The 12103-nt window shown below is 38.8% G+C and overlaps 1 protein-coding gene across 50 annotated transcripts in view; it reads left to right on the plus strand.

Moving 5' to 3' along the window:
• RIMS2 (regulating synaptic membrane exocytosis 2) overlaps positions 1-12103 on the plus strand; it is a 449434-nt gene that overhangs the window by 376488 nt on the left and 60843 nt on the right. For 27 of the 50 annotated variants that reach the window (XM_027883430.1, XM_027883435.1, XM_027883443.1 and 24 more), the window contains 2 exons: positions 2614-2786; positions 3820-4062. The exons of 9 other annotated variants lie outside the window; for them this stretch is intronic. In XM_027883430.1, the coding sequence (XP_027739231.1) occupies positions 2614-2786; positions 3820-4062 (416 nt within the window). The remainder of the gene's footprint in view (positions 1-2613; positions 2787-3819; positions 4063-12103) is intronic. 14 more of the 50 variants (XM_027883453.1, XM_027883455.1, XM_027883456.1 and 11 more) reach the window with 1 other exon arrangement.

The following is a 12103-nucleotide window of genomic DNA, read 5'->3' on the forward strand; positions in this document are numbered from 1 at the left end:
GAAAAGTGTATTTTAAGAACTGACGTTCTCCAGGTGTGGAAACAGAGAAAAACAAAACCATAGGTTTTTGAAACTTTACGTATGCAGAGTGACTCTTTAGAATAAGTTTGTGCAATGCTGATACAGTTTGCCACTTCATGGTGCTTGCATATATTTAATTCAGAAGGGCTCATTTCCATGGACTCCTGGGCAATCTCAGTGTGGGATCTGCAGACTGAGGTCTGCTTTCCTGTGAATCATCACAAGTAGTTATCTATCCCCTAATTGCAACAGTTCCATCAATGATTTACATCTGACACTGTGGCCCATCTTAGTTCCCCAAAGGAGAGCCATGCTAGACCTGCCATGCTGGGGATGTGCCTGGCCTGGGGTCAGGAACCACTGCCAGTACAACAGATGTTCATACAGGCATTTACATCGTGGCTGTACATTAGCTTGGTGGGAGCCAGTGGCAGTGTATCCTTGTCAACAAAGGGCTTGGGATGACAATTACATCTGCCTGGGAGCCTCGGCCAGCACTGGAGGCCTGAGGGCAGCTCTGCGCTGCCTTTCCACAGTGTGTGGTGGTAGTCCGCTACACCAGGCTGTACTTCCCAGTCTTCGTAGCTTTAGGCTAAATCAGCACGAACTGCACTCACAACTTTGTCTTCAGTCCAAAGTGATCACAGGGAGGGTTAGGTAAGGGGAACGGAATAGCTACAATTCAGTATATACACATTTCACTAGGACTAATTATTTTTTTCTTCTCTGTTGGGCTAAGTAGCTCTTTTAAAAGGACTTGCTGGAAAAGAACACTGCTTTTATTCTGGTATAATGTTCAACTACCTCTGATGATCAGGATAGCTGTTTAATCATTGCTTTTATGTTCCCAAATGAATATAACTGATATAATATGTACTGTATTCTTTATCAAGCAAATGGCATCAATAAAACCAGTCAGTAAATATTAAAAATTTTGAACGTTATAATCACAAAGATACTCTGTGAGTTTATGGGTGGCTAAGTGCACTTTTGCACATAAATCTTGGGGAGGACTTGAGTGTTTGTTGATGAACTCAAATACCATAAAGTAGTACAGATTGGAAGCCAGCTACAGAATGTAAAACCACTTTTGTAAGTGTGGAGTTCAGGCTATGCTTGGTCACTTTTTGCAGTGGGGTACAGTCTAACCTGCATGAGCATTTTTTCTTGGTTTTATTTAATTTCATTGTCTTGAAATGAGCAAAGTAGTTTACTAAGTGTGAAAATCATTTATGATGAATAGGCACTGAAATGTTATTCTGAAATGCAATTTAGATACTGCACAACCTTTCAGAATATTTCCCAGTTTAACATTCTTTGTAAGAGAACAGAAACAAATTATCTGTGTACTTCATGGAAGACAGTTTTAAAACTATAAAAAAGACCCGAATTTCATAGCCAAACCTTGTCTTCTGCAGTACTACACAGGCCTTCCACTTTTATTTACTCCAGGTAGCTGAGTATGATGTTGCTACCCCCAAAGGTTCAACAAACCTCTGATGTGTTAGGCAGATTATTTTCTCCTCTTGTTTTCTTTCAGTCTTCTCTGTACTGCTCTTCGTATATTTCCATACTGTCTTATTTCTAAACAGTTGCCTGGTGTTCATTGATGATTCATTTTGCAGTACTACTTTCCTGAAAAGATTATTAATAGTAGCCCATCAAATTTCTGTATACAAAGAAGTGTCTTTATATGATGAGGAGAGGGAAAAATATCTTTCTGCTATTTATTATATTTGTATATAATGCAGTGCAGAATGGCACAGACTTAACATTAATTTAGAACTAATGTGTAACAAGAACAAATAACCGTCATATTTTGTTCAGATCTAACCTGAATACCACTGCCCAATCCTGTATGTTGTGTGGACTTACTGCTGATCACCAGTCACCTGACAGTTCCATATTTGGTATTTACTGTTAACAAGCTCAAATACCGTTGTAATCTTTTAGTTTCTGAGGCACATGTACATTTTCCCTACAAATTATCTCTAGTCCTGTCCCATCCTTTTTGATTTCCCAGCACAGGAGTTCAGTTTGCACAGCTACAACATTACTTTGTCCTTTGATTTGATATTCTCATCTACCTATTTTCTTTGGGGGAAAAAAATAACATTTGTAAATTAAAAGTTCTTGTAAACAGGCTAGGCCCCAAAAGAGACACGCACTCTATAGATAGCATGCAGCACATCCTGTCTTGTGTTTAATATTTCATGAGCTCAGTAATCACAGGCAAGTCACTAATGTCTCTGCTTTCCTTTCTGCACTGGTGAAATAGTTGGGGTAAGAATATGATGGTTTAGATATCTTTGCTAAGCTGTGTAAAACTTTAGAACGTGAAGGAAGTTTTGCACAAGTCACTCTATCAACAAGTCCTCTTGAACCTGAGGAGCTAATAATAGCAAAGTAGAGTAAAATTAATAGAAGTCAAGACATAATTTATATTCTGTATCAGTTAAAAACTTTCATTATAAAAGTTCAGGCACTGTAGTGACTAAGGCAGTTTAGATAGCATCAGGGACCAGCTCCACAGCTGATCTGTGGTGGTGTGTTACTGACAACTTCTGTATCTTTGTCCCTTCGCTCTTGCAGTATCGGTCAGGGCGGGATCCTCATCGAGGCTCAGACAATGTTTCCAATAAGTCTTCGGACAGCGATGTCAGTGATGTCTCCGCTGTGTCACGGACAAGCAGCGCTTCACGTTTCAGCAGCACAAGCTACATGTCTGTCCAGTCAGAGCGTCCAAGAGGAAACAAGAAAATAAGGTGAGCACAGTAAGCTATAGTGCCATCGGTAGCTGTGTAATTTGTGTAACTGAATACTTATTGATATTTGTATTTGAAATTAACATTTTGCCTAGAATTAAATTTGCAGGGCATTTCCAAAATACTGGTTTAAACGTCTCTTACATTTCATGCTTTTTGAAGTCTTCATGGTATTTGCTTTTAGCCAAGTTTTGTCATCTTGGGTTATGTAACATACACTAAAATAACAAACATATGCTGTCAGCGAGCATTAGACACACTTAGATTTGCACTTTCTGAAAACCATTTTGTAAAATATTATGGCTGAAAAGACAGTTTAACTGGAAAATTTGGGCCAGCACAGGTATCTTATTTTCCTTTTAAACAGAGCTGCTGAACTTTTACAGATGTATTATTTAATATCTACACAGACCAGTCCAATTTATTTAATACTTACACTAGTCCAATTTAGGTGTACACTGTCAGTGTACAACCATTGAACTGCTCTTCAACAAGACATACATTATGTATCTATGACAAAACCACAGTATTTTCTTTGCCTGCACCCTACGTGCACTCAGAGGAGGTTTAGCTTTCATTTGGTGTGCAAACATCAGATAATTTTTCTCAAAGGTGCAACCCACTGCCGTCATCTCTACTACTTATCAGAAAATTATCCTCTTGAGAGAAATGGTGTGTTTGAAAAAATTGTTTAAGGGCCTACTAATATGAGCATTGTTAGGACCACATAGTTTCTTTCACACAGTTCTGTATACATTTCTAAATGTGATGTGTTGTTGTGCTTATTTGTGTTGCTTATTTGAAGAAAGACTTACTCTCTCCTAGGAAAATGTTCCTAGAGCCTAGAAGGCTCTCTAGTTTAGGCTGGACTCTCAGCCAGCACGATTTACCTTATAACTGCTTCCATCCTTTAGTTACTTCATTTCTTTTGCGTTTCCTTTTTTCATGCATGCTCTTCTCCATGACCGTAACTTTAATTTATTGTTTTCTTCTTTTCTTTTTGCATGCCTTTTTCAATTTTTGTTGACCTCAGAAGGACAAGGGATATAGAGGGGAAAAAAGAGGGAGGGCTGGAAGGGGATGAACAAGATGAAGTATTTCCTGAGGAGGAAGAAAAAGTGGAGGAGGAGGAGGCAAAAGCAAAGGAGCAAGAAATTAATGAAAAAGGGGAAGGGCAAGAGGTGACAGAAAACTGTGATAAGGAGGAGATCAAAGAATCAGGGCACGATGAAAAAGCTCAAGAAGACCAAGCTGAGGAAGGGAAAGAGGACGACAGGTAAAATATACTTCTGTTTCTATAGACCTATGCTTCTTCCTCCAAGACCCTATTTGTCTTTCCTTTTCATTCCTTTTGCTTGCTTATTGCCTATGCTCTCTGCAGCTTTCGTTTTTTTTGTTTTGCTTTCTTTCATGATGCTTTCATATTTAATCAAGTTTCACTCTCAACTTCAATGAACTTGTTCTGCATACCAAATGATGCAGCACACCAACTTGACTCATTAATATGCGTGCAACTACAGCATACAATTTTTTAAATTGGTTTAGACTATAGTTTGGGTCTGACTATAAGAAACAGTAGGAATTGTAGGATGCCTTATTGTATTTCATGCTTGAATTGTTATTTCAGGTAAAATCTTTTGTTGAGTGATATCTCATCAGTGTAAAAATTAGCTTACTTTCATTTATGGCCATACTAAAGACAATATAGATTTTTTTTTTCCTAATCCTCTTTGCATAGGTTGATAAACTATGCATAGTGATTGACAGTGTCAAAGCAGAGTCTTCCTATTTTCTTTTGTTTGTTCCACATGAATAACAGGCAGGGATTGTTGCATGGTGGAGGGGTCATGCACCTCTGCTGCTGTATTGGATCCAGAAACATTTCAGTACAACTGGCTCTGGTTTTATCAGATAATATTCTAGAATTATACATTTTACAATGAATCCTTGAAACCACATAAATTTCTAACATTTTGTATTACAAAATCCATGTAAATTGCACTGAAATACAATATTTCTTCTTTATTTATTAGCAAAAAATGTTTCAGATTTGATAAATATTCTTGAACCCCTTCTCACACAAGAATGGCAGAAAATCTCAGAAAAATATACTTTCTTTTATCTTGCCAATTCTAAACTACCTCTCAACAACTTATGCCTGTAAAACTCTGCTCATATACATAAAGGTAAGCACAGAGCACTCTATGGTAATCCACTCTTTGCTACAAGCTTACATGCCTACAGGCAGGGGCTGCTCACAATCACTTCATTATCAAAAATTATCTTGTTAAGGATACCTCATACTCCTTGATATTACTGTTCTTAAGTGCTTTATGAGTAATGGTAATAGTCACACTAAAGTCTTCAATCTGCTGAGGTCATAGGTGGGTTCAGTGTAACTTAAATGACCATGGAGGCAGATACCCACCATGGATTTATCCCAAGACTGTTTTAAAGAGTACCTCAGAACAATAAACTGCATTAGCTTTTAGAGCACTGGAGCACATTAAATCAATTAATCTTTTTTGGCAGAAATAGCTGCAGCATCAGATTTTTCCTTCATTAAACCTTGTAAAACTAAACCTTGGCATATGGTTGACCTATAGGGAAATCATAATTGCATTCCTTCTTGGCAATACATGTTAGTAAACAGAAAGCATCACTCAAGCTTTGCTGTTGAGTATTCATTATTCACAGTTCCCTGCCATTATTTCTTATTCCAGCTCCCTGATGATATCAGGGACAAAAATAATAATTAAAAATTTTTACTGCAGGTAATCTGTTTAAGACTTCCCTAAATCTTATCCTTCCTTTTTCTAAATATCAGTCCTAAGCATTAATAGTTTTATCATGTGAATACACAGCAATTGTAATCATAGAGCACGATTTCACTGTTGAAATACTGTAGAAAAACACAATCTCTGTTCCAAGCACACAGAAATAACATATACGCTCAAAAGAGGAAGCAGAGAAGAACTACGAGATGTTCCACGTGACAGAAGATAGTTACAGCACTGGGTTATGGACATCTTGACAATAGAGAATGCTAAGGGGAGATTTGACCAAAGAAAATAAGATGGTTTTGTGAATGTTTCTAGAGAGCTCTTTTCAAGCATTCCAGGCAATGAGGAGAAAACATGAGGTGCTTACTAAAAATATATCAAGTGGATGATGGGGCAAGTCTGATAAGCAGCAGGAGCTGATCTTTCAGTCTTGAATGAGAGAAAATGAAGATGATAAGGAAAAAATGCTAAAATACTGGGCAATAAAGTAGAACTGGCTAAAAGAGAGTATAACTTTTACTGATGTATGGAGAAAGATGGCACGGCCAAATAAGAGGCCATGAATATTAATCTTTCCGCCAGTATCCTAGAAGGGGTTATTGGGTAAATTGTCAGGGCTGGAGAAAAGAACTGCAGTAGCTGTCATTTGAAATGGTGAAAGTGGACAAAGCAATTGTCTGGGTGGGTGGGCAGAGAGGGTAGAGATGTGAAATGGAAAAGCATGTGCAATACACAGAGTTTTGCTATGTATTGAAAGGAACCAGTAACATCCCATGGGAAGAAAGGAAGTGAATGCTAAAGGACAGTAGAAGGACTAGAGTGGATTAAGTAGGAAGATGACACAACCAAGAAAGGAGAATTTGTAGTGGAAAAAGTCATCTGGGATGTAATTTTGCAGAGTCACTTAAAGATTCAAGAAACGGGGTGCAGGATATAGTTTTAAGCAATATATTTCTTTAGATACAAAACCTTCCTAACTCTTCATGCTCTTCATTCCCTCCTCTTGTTAGGTATAAGGATTAATTTCAAATCCACTTTTTATTTCTTTTTTTGTATCGGTCAGTAAAAATAAAATCTTTAAAAATTTAATTTGTAGATTTTAAAACTGATTCCTGGTGTATATTTCTTCCCTAGTTTTTAATTAAAATTAGTATTGCAGGTTTTATGGGCCTTTCACTGTGATTGCAGCTATTATCAGTTAAATGCTGTGTTTTGTAAAACTGGAAGAAAAACCATGTCAATTCAATTTTGGGCATGCTCCTTCACAGGGGTGGAAGCAATATTCTGGTAAAAATATCAAAAACTGTGCAAAAGACAACATCAAGAATCCATTTTCAACATGTATATGCTCTTTGGTTTCTTAAAGCTATTTTAGAATTATTTCAATTCTTGCTTTAACTATACTACTGCATGAAAGAAGTTAATTGTGCCTAACTTTTCCAGCAAAAAAGGCTGTATGTTTGAAGAGGAAACTGCAGCTGAGACTCTTTCCCCACTGCATGATCGGTCTTACAGCAAAACTGCAGTACAGGTAGTCTGGGCTCCCAATAGCTATAGATAAAAATATAGATAAATAGATGGATACATAAAGTTCACACAGTGTCATTTCTGCCATGGAAGGAGAGAGAACACGGGCCCAGTTATTTCAGTGTTCAGGTAATTTTTCAGGGAAAACAGGCCAGCATACAGTTTCCTGCATCTCTCCACCAAATATGTTGGTCTAACAATTTTTTCATCATTACAACAAAGTGACCTTGCCGTTCCTGGGATGAGAATGGCAGGCTGCAGTGCAATACTAACCAGCTCTTTTCAGCTGCAAAACGTTTCATTATTCAGGCAGTTTGGCGTGGATATCACACCCTGGGTCCTTGAACAAAACCCAGCAACTTTATCTTGTGTCTCTCTAACTCTTCTGCATACTTATGGCTAGGTTTCCAGTCAGTATATCTAAAGTCAAAGGACTTAAAATAAAGATTTTTTCAGTAAGATTTTGTTAGTATTATTGGGCTGGGTAGAGTCTGTTGGGAATTTGTGATGAATTCTTGCCCTATTTGAATCATAGATTCAAAGCCACTACTTTTTATGCAAGCTTTTTAACTTTAGTATTCTACAGCAAGGCAAAACTTCAAAAGCTGTAAATTCATACAGCTACTGGGTCTTTACTAGCACACATGGTCAAACATGGCCATTTTGGTTTTTTACATTTTCATAGACAACATGCAGAAGAAAATTAATTATAAATTCTGGAGAAATATTATGGAAAAATGGTTCAGAAAGGAATTATATTAATTCATATATTTGTTGTGAAATCTTTACAGAGAGTAGAATACAAATAATTTAAGAAATCTAGCAAAGTCACCTGTTTCTAAGTTATTTGTCACCATCTATCAAGCCCTTGGAGGCCTTTTTTTTTTTTTTTCTGTTACTTTGGAGTAAGTACAAAACACATATAGGCTCCTTTGCAGCTAGTAAAATTTTGATTCACTGGGAAATAATAAAGTAATTAATTTGGAAGTACAAATTATTAACAGGTGAACAAAAAAAAATAGCTTATTTGAAGCAGTCTGCAGCTTTGATATATGGTGACCAGCAGGGAACTCAGTCATGACAGAAATGCAATGTTATTGAAACTGATTGCCTTTCCATGAAATGCCAGCCTGAACTTTAACCTCTGTTGAACCAGCTCTGACCTATGATCCATAAAGCACTGATGCTCTCCTGCTGCTGAAGGTTTTTTAAAAACAGTGCATCCGTGGTCAAAAAACCCCCAACACAAACCCAACAAAACCACAAGAGATGCAGGGGAAAGCCCTGTAGACATGCATTCATTTTCTGAAGATATTTAAAACTAGATTGAAAAATAAGTTCTTCAATAGACAGACTGTTTAATTTTTATTTGTACAGGATTGAGCAAAACAGGTCTGTGGACAAGAATAGCAACAGCAATAACAAAATTGAGGTAGAAACTTAAAAAACCAAGGAATTGAATGTTGAAGCTCATGAGGCTTTTCTTTCTGTGATATTATGATTCTGTGGTTGTGTCTTAGTGACACTGTTTTAACCTGAGTATTATTTTAATAGAAAAGTGACAAAAATCTGTAAAATTATTATATATTCCTCTAAATGTACTTTATTAAAAATATTTAATAAGCTTATCACTTAGCTTTCTAAGAAACAAACATAAACTCCTTCATGTTACTTCATAGAAGTATTTCTAAAATGTAGTCACTGGTTTTCTGCCACTGCCTTTGAAATACATCCAGACCCATCTGGCAAGTATTGTATTTGAAATAAGGATAAGGGTCCAAGTGGTGTTCTTACTACTTGCTAACTATGGTAAGATGATGCTCCAGTGGTTTGCCATTGCCCATATATTTGATTTGAATGTTTTTCATCAAGCATCTGAACATTCTCAGTAATAACACTGTACCTGTGTGGTGTTCATACTCCTCTTAAAGTCCACAAGGTGCTACCTAAGCAAGCTGAGAGATCTTTCATCAGGTGACCCCTAGTAGGAAATAAAATTTCCTTACAAATACCACTGGGAGCCATAACATGAGCATGATTCCTATGGAGGCCCAAGGTAAATAAGAGGCAAGTTACTCCAAACTAGCGCAGTTTGCAAAGTACACATTGCCTCAGCAGGGAGACCTGGTCATAGACCTCTCTTCCCCAGCTCAGAAAAACAGAATTTTCAGGCTCTTGTTCAGAAAGACATAAGACACTTTCCTCACAATGTTTTCTTTTTATGATGGTTGTAAGTTTTCTGTATGCTTTTATAATTTCCCCCAGAGACCAAAAGTGACTCAAAGTCATTTTGTCAAACTGACAGAAGTCACCCAGGAAAGATCATGATGTCCCAGATAATGTCTCTTTGGTTGAGGTAATTATGGCTTCAGAGCTCTTGCTCATGTCTGTTTAGTTCTCAGTCCCAGAAGATCAATTCAGAGAGATGCTATGGGTTTGGGAGATGTTAGTAGTGCCTATGCTGACCCTGGTTTTTCAAAGTCCTCAAGCAACCTGAATTTACAAGGAATGAAGGAAATGTCAGAGTTATTTTGTTCTTTAGACAGCCGCTACCACACATATGCACATAAGCATTAAAACAAGCATAAGCATATTCACTTTGTACAGTACTAATCAAAGCAATGTAGTCTTTCATGACTGAAGTATGGATGCAACTATAGTGAAATCCATACTGCTTACAGCAATTTATTTAAATAAAACCCTTTAGAGACATCAGGCTCTTCCCTGTGTATCATGGGATTTATTTTTTGTTTGCTTGCAATCACACAACACCTACGGGATGGACAAGGGATCAGACACAGCCAGCACGGGTTAAAGAAGGGCAGGTCCTGTCTGACAAATCTGATCTCCTTTTTATGATCAGGTGACCCACCTGGTGGATGAGGGGGAGGCTGTGAATGTGGTCTATCTGGACTTCTTCAGCAAAGCCTTTGACACCATCTCTCACAGTATACTCCTGGAAAAGCTGGCAGCCCATGGCTTGGATAGGGACACTCTGTGCTGGGTCAGGAACTGGCTGGAGGGCCGGGCCCAGAGAGTGCTGGTGAACAGGGCTGCATCCAGTTGGCGACCGGTCACCAGTGGTGTTCCCCAGGGATCAGTGCTGGGCTCAGTTCTGTTTAATATCTTTATTGATGATCTGGATGAGGGGATTGAGTGTACAATTAGCAAATTTGCAGATGACACCAAGCTGGGGGGGAGTGTCGATCTACTGGAAGGCAGAAGGGCTCCTCAGAGAGACCTGGACAAACTGGAGAGATGTTCTGATTCCAATGGGATGAGGTTCAACAAGGCCAAGTGCCAGGTCCTGCACTTTGGCCACAACAACCCCCTGCAGCGCTACAGGCTGGGCACAGAGTGGCTGGAGAGCAGCCAGGTGGAAAGGGATCTGGGAGTTTGGATTGACAGGAAGCTGAACATGAGCCAGCAGTGTGCCCAGGTGGCCAAGAAGGCCAATGGCATCCTGGCCTGCATCAAGAAGTGTGGTAGCAGGACCAGGGAAGTGATTCTTCTCCTGCGCTCAGTGCTGGTGAGGCCTCCTCTGGAGTATTGTGTCCAGTTCTGGATCCCTCAGTTCAGGAAGGATATTGAGGTGCTGGAGCGGGTCCAGAGAAGAGCATCGAGGCTGGTGAAGGTACTCAAGCACAATTCCTATGAGGAGAGGCTGAGGGAGCTGGGGTTGTTCAGCCTGGAGAAGAAGAGTGACCTGAAGAAGAAGAGTGACCTCATCACTCTCTACAACTACCTGAGAGGAAGTTGTAGCCAGGTGGGGGTTGGTCTCTTCTCCCAGGCAATCAGCAGTGGGACAAGAGGGCACAGGCTTAAGCTCTGCTAGGCGAGGTTTAGGTTGGATGTTAGGAAGAAATTTTTTACAGAGGGAGTAACCAGACATTGGAATGGCCTGCCCAGGGAGGTGGTGGATTCACCGTCCCTGGAGGTTTTTAAGATGAGGCTGGATGTGGCACTGAGTGCCATGGTCTAGTAACTGTAGTGGTAGTGGATCAAGGCTTGGACTTGATGACCTCAGAGGTCTTTTCCAACCCAGTTGATTCCATGGTTCTGTGATTCTATGATTCCCCTTAATGCGATCCCAGAAGCAAATCCTATCCAGTTCCTGTATGTATATCTTCCAGAGCTTTGTGTCAATGAGTTTTCTAAATAAGAAAATAACACACATAGCTCATTTCAGTTTAGTAAGATGATAAATCATGGTACCTCGTACCCTGGGACAAATACATGGCATCTATTACCTCTATGTATTTTTGAGCATTTCAGCCTTCAAGTCTGTAATTTTTCTTACTTTCCTGACCTGATTTTTCATTATTTCTCTGGTGATTTTAGGTCTGGGACACATAATGGATTTAAAGTCTGGTCTGTAAACTCACTGCTTCCTTTTCATTTTATAGAGCTCTAGTCAGCCCTTCAAGAAAAAAATCTGAGCAGCACTAAGCAAGTTTGCAGTATAGCTTGTGACTTAGCAGTGTTATTAGAGAAACCTCTCTTCCATCTCTGCTGGAAGACTGTAATTCAACAGTATGCTGGAACAAGCACTCAACATTTGACTTTCAGATTAAGTACATGCAAGGTGCATTTCTATAAGACACACACTCAATTAAATCAGGTTGCTCATGATCAGTTTTAATTTGGCAAGCTAATTGTTACCAGGCTTTTACAAACACAACTGCTGCTTTGCCAGGCTGGGTTAAGGAAGATGCTTTCTAAGCTCAAAGAATTTGGATGTTATTCAAAACTTACCCTGTCCTTAATGGCAATGTATTTTCTTTATTGCCAAGCCTTTAAAGCTCATATGGACTGTTTGTATTTACCAGTGAATATGGCAGCTGACTAATGCAAGACTTCTGGACCTCAACTGATTTTCTTGCTAGACTTCTTTTGCATCCACACAGAGTAAATGGCTGGTTTAGTTTACTGTATCAAAGCAGGGGATGTCATCAAAGAGTCATTACAGGGTAATAAAGTTTTCTGTAACTTTACAAAGGAAAATTT

Source organism: Empidonax traillii, unplaced genomic scaffold (assembly GCF_003031625.1).
Source record: "Empidonax traillii isolate 1590-97213 ecotype Southwest subspecies unplaced genomic scaffold, ASM303162v1 scaffold126:size1624879, whole genome shotgun sequence".
Classification (NCBI taxonomy): domain Eukaryota; kingdom Metazoa; phylum Chordata; class Aves; order Passeriformes; family Tyrannidae; genus Empidonax; species Empidonax traillii.